Source organism: Rhincodon typus, chromosome 16, assembly GCF_021869965.1.
Source record: "Rhincodon typus isolate 14 chromosome 16, sRhiTyp1.1, whole genome shotgun sequence".
NCBI classification, from domain to species: Eukaryota; Metazoa; Chordata; class Chondrichthyes; order Orectolobiformes; family Rhincodontidae; genus Rhincodon; species Rhincodon typus.
Genome location: NC_063347.1, coordinates 19,975,111 through 19,987,563, shown reverse-complemented (window position 1 = coordinate 19,987,563; position 12,453 = coordinate 19,975,111). Strand labels below are relative to the sequence as shown.

At 38.1% G+C, this 12,453-nt stretch overlaps 1 protein-coding gene across 1 annotated transcript; it reads right to left on the bottom strand.

The window, feature by feature from the left end:
* Positions 1-6,651: 6,651 nt before the first annotated feature.
* Positions 6,652-12,135, bottom strand: LOC109914607 (dual specificity protein phosphatase 7-like). The gene is made up of 3 exons (XM_020514219.2): positions 11,342-12,135; positions 10,082-10,516; positions 6,652-8,512 (listed from the first exon to the last, which is right to left on the bottom strand). The coding sequence occupies exons 1-3, from the start codon at positions 11,730-11,732 to the stop codon at positions 8,205-8,207; spliced, it is 1,134 nt and encodes a 377-aa protein (XP_020369808.1). The 5' UTR covers positions 11,733-12,135; the 3' UTR covers positions 6,652-8,204.
* Between the last annotated feature and the right edge of the window lie 318 nt (positions 12,136-12,453).

Here is a 12,453-nt window from a genome sequence, read left to right as displayed (position 1 = left end):
AGAAACAATAGAAAGAAATAGAAGGTTGTGCAGATATAGTTAGCTGACATAGGATGCGGAGCATATATAGAGTGGTTTTGCTGGCTGGCCTGTTTCTGAGCTATAAATACTTTTGTATTAAAATCACAACAAAATGTTAAAAGTATAATACACAAACACTCCCTTCCACAATGAAGGGCTAGGATTTTAGATGCAAAAACTATATCCATTCGAATCAGAAAAAGAATTTGAAAATTATGTCTCCTGCATATCTGCATGCAATGTTCAAACTGTAGCTTGAAAGTAGATCAACATTTTGTTACAGTTACCAAGTACTATACAGTATCAATCTTCATATGCCCAGAATTAAAATGAGATTGGATTTGCCCGTTTCACTTCTTTGGCAGAATAACCCAGAGAGCATACACCTCATGTTCCAGGTTTTGCAATGCTGAATATTATGATGTAAAATGACTGCAAAGTTTCTCTCGATCTCCTGCTGTATTTTCTGTAGAAACTCAGTGAAAATGTCTGTCTTTTCTGAGGGTTTTTGTTGATCTTCTACTGAAATTATAGGGGAATACAGCCCCCAAATAAAAGATATAATCCAAGCAAGGTGGACTTGTACATATGTACAAGGTCCACAAAGAAAACAGAAAATAAAACATTAATTTGAACGAATACATGGTGAAAATATTTAGTATCAGTTATTTCTAGCAATGCAGTCTGGTCTTCCAAACAGCATGTCAATGATACACCAATAACAGATTCAGAGAGAAGAATTGAGATGGAATGTTTATGGTCCATTCCTATTCATATGTCAGTAGCTGATTAGTGTGCCAGCAGTTCTTAAGGAGTACACTGCTTTCTAGATATTCAATTAGGTACTGTTTAGTGGTGTGGCAATGGCACAGACAACTCAAGACTGATGGTTATTCATGTTAAAGTAAAATCAATTATTAAACATCAAGTGGAAACTACAAGTGTTTAATCTTATCACCTATTATAAAAATAATTTAAAATATCGCACTAGATTGCAACATCTACCATTTTAATTATATTTGCTCAAAGATGAAATTCACACACAGAACTTGATAAAGACTTTCTTGGCTACAATCCTCAATGCAGGCCAATTTTTAAAGCCCAATTTGCAATCTTATCTTCTGTCGCCCATCAGGCTTGCTCTGTACTATTCAACAGTAGGCTGAAGCCTGATCTGAACTAAACTGCTACAGTGTCAGATTTTTCTGTAGTACATACAATAAAGAGATTTACAAGATCTGGAGTTTGGAAAACTTCCTTTGGCACACTATTTTTCTTTTAATTGCTAAACCAGAAATAAGCACAACATGGTACATGGAGAAAAATCATGGATACTAATCATATGGGGTGACTCAGTGCTTTTGCTAAGCTCAGACACATTTAGGTACAAAAGTATTACTTACATTAGATAAGCGCTGCCAATGCTAAATGCAGCTGCTGCATCGACAGAAGATAAAAATAATCCTCTCTATCTTAGTTGTTTTTGATTCTTAACATAATGCATCCCACACACTTAAATTCGCATCACTCCTCCACCTGCCATAGCAGCACACCACAAGAAACAGACACTTGATTTGCTTGCTGACCTCTGCTGGCTTCAAGGAAATGTATAAAACATCCATGAGTGATTTTCTTGCTGATCTTTCCTCCATCCATCTGGAAAGATGCTTCATCACTGCTTGATGCATCACTGGACAGTTAGTTTGAGTTCAGAAATTCAACATGAAAAACTCTGGATGTGGAATTAACAAGCTGCTCCACGGATGAATCAGATAAGCATTTTTGTTAAGCAGGTGAGAAACAAGTGATTCAACCATTTTTTTTTTCACTGGGTTATCCAAATATCACTATTTTTCAAAAATCTATTATTATTCCAAGTTCTGAACATGTTGATAACACTATAAATATTCTTACCAGAGATCGTGACAGCTAAACAGCACAGAACACCAACCCTTGTTTAAAACAAAGAATCATATCCTATGTTGGGAGTGCAACTTAGCTATATAATGTGTGAATCAATGTGGAATATATACTTCACCTTGTATAAAGCAGTGAACAGATAAAGCAATTTTGTTACAGACCCCTCAGATGGAAACAGTTCGATTTTAATACGGGACAGACTTTCGCCAAAGTAAGTTCATTAAGATGTATCTATATAAATAGGTTACGTGAGGAGAAAACCTAAAAAAAGTGTTAAATCTATTAACAGTTCATTTGTGACAGGATTCAGCAGACTCAATTTTTTAAACCTGCTCTACTCACCCTTTACCCCACAACCAGATCTTTGAAAGGGGCTCATTTATCATGTAGTTCACAATTCATGAATCTATATTAAAGCACTGGTTCTTTGTTTTTCACTTTAAAGATGCTGATCAGCTTGTTTATTTCCTCAGTTTGCTCTTCCCCATAAAGGTATTTTGACAGTTGGATGCAATTATATTGTGCAAAGTTAATTAATGCAATATGGTACAGTTAAAACAAGCTAAAAACAAAACAACCTGATATGCCAGGCAAGTCCTGTCGAGAACTTTACATCACCAAATCATCAACTGGATACCCAAACATTTGAAAGTAATTTTGATTAAAAGTTTTTACATACGTACCTGCAAATCTCAACCATGGGCAAATTTTAGAGTGGAAGAAAAATGAATTTAAATGGAACAAAAAGCTATATATATCAATTCCTATCACTATGCAAATCAAAGGCACTTCCAGATCCCCGATTCTGCCAACAGGTAAAGGAGGTTAGTATTTGCTGGTATGTTGATGCAGCATGCCCATTATCAACACTAAACATGATTTGCAGTGTTTCGAAGGCCAAAAACTAAAAAAAAACTTTAATCCCTTAATCATTCACAGCTTCTAATTAAGAGCAATATCTTTTACCATCAACATATGTCAGTTGGCTTAAAGTTAGTTATTTGTCAATGGTACAAAAAGCTTCAAGTATCGTCAGTCATTCTCAAAATTACACAACTTTAGCATTCTTCAATTGATTTTTGTATTGTCTTTCACATCCATCTTCCCAACATGCAAAATTACATTTAAAATTGGAGTTAAGAATATCACTGATTTAACAAGAAGATCGATCATGTAAATTCAAAGCATTTTGACAAACACAATACTTAAAAATCAAATCTTTGTTGGTTAATTTTGAAGAACTATACTTAAGTCATTATCCATTAATTGCCATTTCCTTATCAGCAGTCTCTTTTTTAAAACAAAGGATTATTTTGAGCATCTACAAACAGGAAGGAGTCATTCTGCGACTAAAAATACATCCATGATGATTGACAGTGTAGATGTTTAGATGATCTGAAAAGGCAATTCCTCTTTGAGCCATGCACACACTACAGTTTCTCCTTGGTACAAGGGAGAATGAAGTTTTAAGTGGGAAGCCAATTCAAGCTTTTAAATACAATTTAAACCTCTAGGAAAAAAAAAGCCAGAAGAGTTCTCTGAATCTTTTTATGTCAGACCCAATTTATAAGGGGTGTACATATAAATGTAACTGGGCTCCAATGTCAGTCCTTGAAATACTGTCATTGCTTAATAGAGACTGGAACTCTGATTTGTACTTAAAATATATTGAACATGTCTGGAGGCATTTGACCTCATTCTTAAAATATACTCAATATAAATGGGGAAAAGAAAACCCTCTGCAAAGGTTTGGAGTTTGAGTACAGACAACACCTGAAATATATATTTTAAATTTAGCTGACAGTAAATTGGATTTGTAGCCTGTTTTACTTGGAAGCAATAATGTCTGGAGTTTCTGGGTCACAAGCCAGAAAATTTGTTTTAAGAGACTGAGTAGCCTGTTAAATTGATCAAGAATGGAAGCAGAAATAGCAGCCATCTGCAAAGACTTTTTCTGAAATTTACAAATTTTGCAGAAAAGCTGTTTTATGTTACTCAAAGAATTGGGAAAAACAAGAGGAAAAGAGATAATTTCAGTGGACAAAATGTTTCTACTACCACCACTGATAGGAATGTTGTAGTGTGATCATTTAAAGAATTCTAAATTATTTTGGCATTACAACAAACAGCACGAAAAAAAAGGGAGGGAATGGGCAATACATTGAAAATATAGCTCACTATCAAGCTCAAGTAATCACACTAACCAGTCAAAAAATCTCCAACAGTGCTGGTTGATTAAAATAATGGGTTTTAGAATTTATAAAAAGCTACCACACAAAGAAGTTTAAAGTTCACAATTCATTCTGGGTATTAGAGCACAACGAAAAAAATAGATTTGTAACAGTCTCAGGAAATACAATGCATTGATGCATGTTTACACCAGCAGTAATTTGAAATTTGCACAGTACACTTTTAGGACAACCCTTATCTGTGCTGGTCATGACTCACTGACATTTTGAGGCTGAGAAAGGAAGGGAAACTTTAGCGGTGAGAAATATAGGAAGCACGCCAATCACATGATGCTATGCTTTGAAAACCACAAATGACACAGGAAGCAAAATAGCAACACAGCTGACCTTCAGACACAGTCTCATTGCCGATATAAGCCTCATCTTTCAGAACCAAAAACCATTCAGCACTCCAGGAGTTCTAGTCACCACCATCATTAGCTTTCTGACAGGAGTTAACATTTTAGAAAATAGCTGTGTTCAACTTTAAAGTTTGCTGTTTAGCAGATTTAGCTTCAATAGCATACCCGTTTAGTACTGTAAATTAATTTGTTACTTTTTTTGGAAACGATGGGCTACGTTATGGCATTAGTTGTCATAATGCTGACCATTTCCTTCTAACTATGGACTTCAGCCGTGATGCTGCTCCAGATCTCAGAGCCTCTGTACACAGCATTCTAGCTCTTGATATTAGAGTCAAAATAGATCATAAAAGATTGCTTAATTGTGGCCCTGAACAGAAACATACTACTTCAGCCTATTTACAAAATTGAGTTCAACTCCCTTACATCATGGACAAGAGAAATGTAAATGACTATAGTTAATTCAGTCCACAGTCTCCCAGAAGGCGTGAAGGTTAAAAATTATTTGTAGAGTTGATGTAGTGCAAGTTTAAGCAAATTATATGGCACATGAAATCAACAAACCAAACTTCATTACGATAACACATTACATCAAAATATAGGTCTTGTCTTAAGGGATGATTTGGAAACTCCTCCAATAGTCAGGCCATGGACAGCTGGACTTAGTTTCTGGCGGTCAGATTGATGTGGCCACAACTTTTTAAAGAGAAAATATAAAACGTCTTTACTGAAATAAGTATTCACTTGTTGGAAGTTAGGGAATCAAAATGTCCATGCTAAGAGGTGTAAAGAACTTAACATTTTAATGCTGAAGAAATATATTTCAGAAAGGTCTACTCTGTTGGGATGTTTATGGTAGATTTTCTCCTTTTTCAGTACCTTTATCACCATTACCCTCACAGTTAGAACCACTGTACCCTTGCATATACAAAACTTAAACTCCCATTTAAATATCATTTCAAAGTGACAGCATTCGTGTACACCAATCTAACGTGCTCATTTGCAACAAATGAAATGCAACTGCTTTACAAAAACATTAAAACATACTACAGAATTTCCAAAGGCTAACAAGCATTTTTAAAAATGCGCAGATTTAGGATGCATCAACTATCAAATATTTGATACCCATTTTCTACTTGCAATTCTATCTTCCCTTCTTTTCACTCAGCCAAAAGGACGGACTGACATTAAGAGACATCATGGAGGTTAAACTCACTGAAAATAATCATAGGATTGTCAAATTTTTTAAAAAAAAGAGCCATCCCAGGGAGAATGGAATAGGTTCAATTTAGGTATGCGTAGCCCTCCAAAAAAACTGCTTAACAATTACAGAGACAACAAGGTGCAGGGCTGGATGAACACAGCAGGTCAAGCAGCATCATAGGAGCAGAAAGGCTGACGTTTCGGGCCTAGACCCTTCATCAGAAATGGCAATAATCAGAAATAACAATTACAGTACACTTTAACAAGTGGCCAGTTGCCTAAATGCAAGTACACCTGGCATCAAAACTGTAGTGGAGCTTAATTGTCAAAACCAAGCTTAGTGCAACTATGAAAAAAAAAGTCAGTAACAATCTTATTGCAGATAAAAGCCTCATCTTACCAAGGACAAGAGTATTTAATGTAAACTACACATCCCTGAAAAAGTGATAGCTACAATTTTCAATTGGCTAACATCAGAAACTAATAAACAGTGCATATGCCAGAGATTCAAAACAAAAGAGAGGAAATCCTGAAGAAAAACTTTCGTACAAGACATTAACTTAATGAACAGGAAGAGGCAGCGAAATAAAAAGACAAAAACAGGAACTTCCAGAGAGAAAAAAAGAATTGTTAAAACAAAAAAGGATAGTAGCCTAGTGGGTACGGTACCAGGTTAACAAACTAGAGGTCATATGTTGTGAAACTGAATTCCAGTAAATGACTGTAAAAACAAAACTGATTTACTAATCTCTTTCAGAAACTGCTCTGTTTGTACTTTTATTCTTAAAATATGCAGTTAACTCTTCATGCCCTCCAGAAAACTGTGGAGAGGCAAAACATATTGCCTCACCAAAGTCATTCACGTCCCAAAAATAGATTTATTTAAGAAATGAAGTGGACACAAATGTGACACAACATTTAAAGAAAAAAATAATTCAATATTTATTTGCAGTATAAACATGTGTTGTATTGGTTCAGAATACTATACAATATAGAGTTTTTCCTTCATAATCAGAAAGCAAAAACTACCCTCTACCAAGCTCATATTGAAACATGTATGCATCTCAACCATGTACAGCACAAAAGCTTTACAAATCCACTCAGCTGTAACACGATAACTGATGCATTTTCATAATCCCTGAAAGTCCTCAGTGAGGTAAGATGCAAAATGATCCATTTTGTAATGAACCGATTCCCCCTCCCCCAAATAATGCCTGTGTTCTTTAAACTGCTAAACCTTTTCTTTGTATCTTACACAGTCACATGAACATTCCTCTTGATTTTTCTTTTTATATAAAAAGGAAACAGAATGCACAAAATATTGCAGAAATTTGGACCCAAAAGCTTCGGTCATCAATACAAATTACATCAAAGTCATTTTTAATACCAAGCATCTCAGTGGATTTTCGATACATTAAAAGAGAACATACAAAAAAAATGCTGAAATAGGTTACGAGGTCAGCCAAAGCTGAAGCCTTAGACAATTTTCCACCCAGGTATAACACTACAATAACCTTGGTTTCTGTTATTTGCAGCTCAATAAAGGTTTCTATTTCAACTCTGAGACCTCAAGAGTAGCAGCAACAGTAGAGGAAAAAAAAAATTCAATATGTAATATGCAAGATAAGTGCTGGCATCTACAATTACTTCCCACTGACAGACTGACCTGGATCTGATTTAGCCCAGCTGTTTGGCATTAATCACAGGCTGTTAACTGCACACAGCCAGGGCAACCTGCTGTAAAGAAATTGGTTTGGGACTTCAAAAAAGTCCATCTTTTTCAGCTTTAAGTTTTAGGGAAACAAATTAAACTATCTCCTTGCACTGCTAACTTTCCTCCAAAACTCAAGGCAAGATCCAGGTCTGCTCCATTCACATTTGCTAGATGCCTACTACAATGAAGTGTCCATTCTCTCTGTGGAGTACCAGTGAAGTGCCGTGACTTGAAGGCTTCACAACTGTGCAAACTGCATTAGGTCAACAAATAACATAGAAAACAATCATAAAAATGTGACTGAACAATAACTGCTTGTACAACAGTCTGGTTATTAGAGGGAAAGAAACTGAAACCCTACATTTTGTAGAGTAAAACTAACTCAAAATGCAAATCAGAAGAGTACTGGGATGGCACCTTCCTGGAGATGTCCAAGTGCCCAGGACTTTCATCACATTTAGCCAGCAAATTTATAGTGGGTTTAATTGCCAGTTTTTGTGCTTAAATCAGCTGTCACAAGATAACTGCACTCAGAAATCTATTCCTCCCAAAACTTTAATACCTTGAGGCCAAAAACCCACTCTTTGAACATCAGTTTATTTCCCCCGATTACTTTATCAGGGTGATGTGAGATAGCGAGCTCTCCAAACAGTGATCAGATGTACCAACCTGGTCAGACCAGTTTACCCCAAAAATCGCCTGATGACAAGCTTTTCAAACAAACGGTTAGGATAAGACTTGCACGTGTTCTGTTCTTCATGTTGACTCAAGAGATTCCAGCTGGAAAACGTTGTGGTTGGTAGGAGTGGTGAAATACATCTGCTCTTTAGGTGCCCTGTTGTCACAAGGACTGGTAAGTCCTAGAGTCCTTTCAAAGTCTAAAAGCTGCCCCATGAAGTTGAAGTTCGGAGAGATGTTGGATTTTTTCCTTTTTACAAAATCATAAGCGTCATTCAGAGATAGGTTCAATTTCTGCATAAGATATGCAACAGTCACAGTGACTGACCTGCTAATCCCAGCTAAGCAATGAACTAGGATTCCACACTTCTTGGATCTGGCTTCATCTATCCCAAAATAAATATAAAAAAAAATTAATTACAATGATACTGATTCTATCTAAAACTCTTGTATCCTATATACTTAAACTTTTTCAAATTGTGTAAACAAAGTGCATTACTTAAAACCAAGAAATGTTTCAGCTTCTTCCAACCAACTGAAAAGTCTATTCACTATAATGTTAATTTTGCGACTGAACGTTCAGTTAGTAAACATTTTAGAAGTCCAGCAAAAATTTAAAAACTAATTTTCCAAACTTGACTCAAATGAAAGCTAAAGAAGGCAGTTTACTGTCCCCACTCCTGCATAAGTGGGAGCAACTCAAGCAGGCAAGCTGTAGGTGTGTTCAAATGTGAATGGGTTTTCCAGCTTAAACTTGTCATTTTGTGATTCAGGGCATTAATTAATTTTGTAAAAATGAATTAGCTTAATTACAAATATACATAGAGGCAATAACAAGACAATTATTAGTTTTTCCAAATAATTCTAAAGTATCACTGCAGATATACAGATGAGCAAGTTGATGGTGTAGGAAAGAGAGGAAGGGGAAAATTTGTTGTTTCCACCTGGGCCTTTAAGTGGCTGATATTCAAAACAGCCTCTAGCTTTTTAGCCATGTACAGGGATTACATTATCTAGTTAGGGATAAAAATGCTACTTTAAATCATTGGATGGATCATTGCTTGAAATGAATCTTGTTGATTTCCAATGTCTGAGAACCAAGATAAACTTGCATATATAGGATTACACATCTAAATCCAAAAAAAAACTGACTCAGGTAGACTGCTTAAACCAAGGGTGGAACTGAAGATGAGGACAAATGAAGGAAGGTCAGACTGTAATTGGGCCATTTTAAGTTTAAGAAGAAAGACATCATCTCATAAGACATCAATATGGCTATATAAGTTAAATATTTTCAGGTATTCTTTGAACACAATTGTAAAGTTTCCCCTTCCCAAGAAGTATCCTCAGATTTCATCAGTGTTTAATATTTGAGAATAAATTATTATTCCATTAAGACAACAGTAAAAAGTTCAACTAACATTAGAAAGTGTGAGACTTAGGCTATGCATTTACTTAGAATCAAAAAAAATTCACCAACATGCTCAAACAAAAACATAATATAGCTCCTTTACCGCAATACTGTAACCCATTTTGAGTAATTTCACCTTAAGAATTGAAATAAATGAAACAAGATTGATGGCACGAAAAGTGGTTAGCAGATCAATTAGACCAAGTCTAATTTCCAGATTTCTTCAGAACTGGCATCTTCAATGCTCCAGTTCTTTTAAATGTAAGGTTATATTACTCAAATTGTAAATTTAGATATTCTTAGGAACGCACAATACACCAAGTCAGTTGCCTCAACAATACATTACTTTTGAATTATATTTCTTAACACATGTAACGTACAGACTGTGAAGACAAAGGCAACTTAGGCATCTGAGATTTAGAAATACGCACATGCAAGTACAACTTCGAAGGATGATGGAGGAGCTCAAGAGCAGATCAACTCAGCTCCTCCTAACAAAGCGTTATTGACTATGAATTGGAAACCTTTAAAAAGAAAGGCTCACCTATGAAAGAAATAGCTTCTGGGAAGAACTGAGAAAGATTCTGGCTCCAGTGGTCTGAGATTGGAATCTGCTTGTACTTAAACTGCCCGTCATTTTCAAACATGTTGGGAAGATTAGGGGTTACATTCAAAATGTATTTGATCCCATACTTTCCCAGGACATCCAGGTTGGTCGAATCTTTGGCACAGCCGAGGTACAAATACGGCAGAATTTGGACGGGGAAAGCTGGCTGATTATTTGGCAAGGGGCTGCCTTCCGACTCGGTCGCGCTGTTGGGTTCTCGATCGGCATCGGACTCCCCGTCAGAGCAGTCGGAACTTATTCGAAGTCCTCCCAGACCCAGCACCGACACGGGAGGCGAACTGCTGGGGCAGGAGCAATCCAGGTTGGTCTCGCAGTGCTCTAGATATTCAGTCTGAAACTTATTAAAGCCCCCTATGGTGTGCGAAAGAGAGAGAGAGAGAGAGACCAGGAGTTGTAAATAGAACCAAGCCACTGTACTGCTGATAATTTCAGTAGCACCTATTAAAACAGTCAACTTTCTAAATGTAATGGTTATGACGATATAAACCCATACTTGGGTATTATATGACAACTCTGCGCCTGCTGATTTAAAACAAAACACCAGGAGAGTTCTTCATTCATGAAAACACGGATTTTACTCAACCAAGACAACATGGCGGAGCCATTTTGGAATTTTTAAGTGGAAAGATTTTGTTTCTCTTTCCCCAAATATCACACGGACTTGGTATTCGCATCGGAACACTGTACTGTATGAATATACACATGCACGCGCGCGCGTGCGCGCGCGCACACACACACACACACACACACACACATTAAAGGGGGGGAATCCTAAAATTGTTACCCAAGTTTGAAGGCACGTCTCGTAAACAGGCACAAGAGTGATGGTATTTTTTTTAAAAAAGTTTCAATGCTCAATGTGTCACTCCATCCAAAACAAAATCAAGAGTAGCCGGGGTGGGGGGGGGGGGGGATGCAACTACTGACTTTTCCAAACAGTTCATGATTAAAGTTCATCAGAGTGACTTTTGAGGCATTATTATCCCACAACGTTGAATAAAAGAACAGTTTGATTGCGAAAGAAAAGTTATTTTTAAAAGGTACTTGATCATAAATATATAGAAGGGGGAATGAATGGTCGTGGAAAGGAAAACCAACTTAGAAGTTATTCTTTCCTTTAGCAGGAGTTTTTTTTTGTTTGGTTACACTTTGAGAGGAGGATGTTTCTAGTCTTACCCTCCAGGTAATAAGCCTTGCAGCCATCGTCTCTTAATTTCTGTAGTAACAAGCCCAGGACAGAACTCGCCCCGTTTTCGTGCCAATCGATCGTGCACTCGTCGTACAGGATGACGGTGTCGGTCCTGCACCGCTTGACGAATTTCTCCTTGTCCTCGTTGTTGGGGATCAGCGACTTGATGGGCAGGTTGCCCTTCTTGAGCCTCCTGAGCATCAGCCCCGGGATGACCACATTGATGGCTGACTCGATGTGCGAAGACTCGTACAGCTCGTGAGAGCGGCAGTCAAGCAGCAGCAGGCTCGCCTCCCCGGATTCCAGTTGCTCTTGGAGCCAGTCGACACTCTTGTTCATCGCCATGGCCGAGGTAGTACAGAAAAGCTGATTTTTCATGAGGAAAACCTTTATTGGAATCGCCGACGGGCCAGTGTCTTGCTCTGAACTGGAACGGTGCCCCCACAAACCCACCCCTTTCCCTCCCACCCCCACCCCCTAAAAAAAAGCACAAGCCTAACGCAATCGTGTGTTCCTTTAAAGAGGAGCTAATACAAATGCTGCTCCAAAAGGGCGAACATTCAGGAGCAATTCCTCTGTGAAGGGATCGGAAGAAATTATCAAGCAGTAGTCCTTGCAACTGAAAGTACTCGTCTGGTCCGGCTGCTCTTCATTGACCATCTCCTGTGCAGCTAACGCTAACGTTAAAAGAACCAGCTCAGTGTCAATGATGCCCCAGTGTGTTCATTCTCTTCGCCCTACTCCCCGAATTAAGGGAGCACCGCTCCAATGACGCTCCCTGAGTGACAGTCGACCCCGCCAACCACGAGGAGAGGGTGGGACCTGGAACGAACCCCGCCCCCTCCTGGACACGCCTCTCCCCTTCCGCCAATCCTCAGCCGCCTCGCTCCATGCGCCGCTCAATCGGCGGCGAGGAAGGTAGGAGGCGGTGGCCCCGCCTTTAAATTCCCAAGCGAGTGTATCCAATAGGGAAAGGACCAATGGGAGAGCCGCAGACGTCACGTCTCCATGGCAGCGGTCCGACTGTATCTCCTTGTTTGGGTGGAGAAAGCGCGGGGTTGGTGCGAGTCAATGAGCAACTTGCCTGTGCGATCTTATT

Bases quoted from the DNA above. Each gene is read 5' to 3' on its own strand.
- LOC109914607 (XM_020514219.2), bottom strand. From the start codon at position 11,732: ATGAAAAATCAGCTTTTCTGTACTACCTCGGCCATGGCGATGAACAAG. The intron at 10,517-11,341 runs GTAAGACTAGAA...CGCACACCATAG, and splicing joins CAAGGCTTATTACCTGGAGG to GGGGCTTTAATAAGTTTCAG. The intron at 8,513-10,081 runs GTGAGCCTTTCT...ATTTTGGGATAG, and splicing joins AGAAGCTATTTCTTTCATAG to ATGAAGCCAGATCCAAGAAG.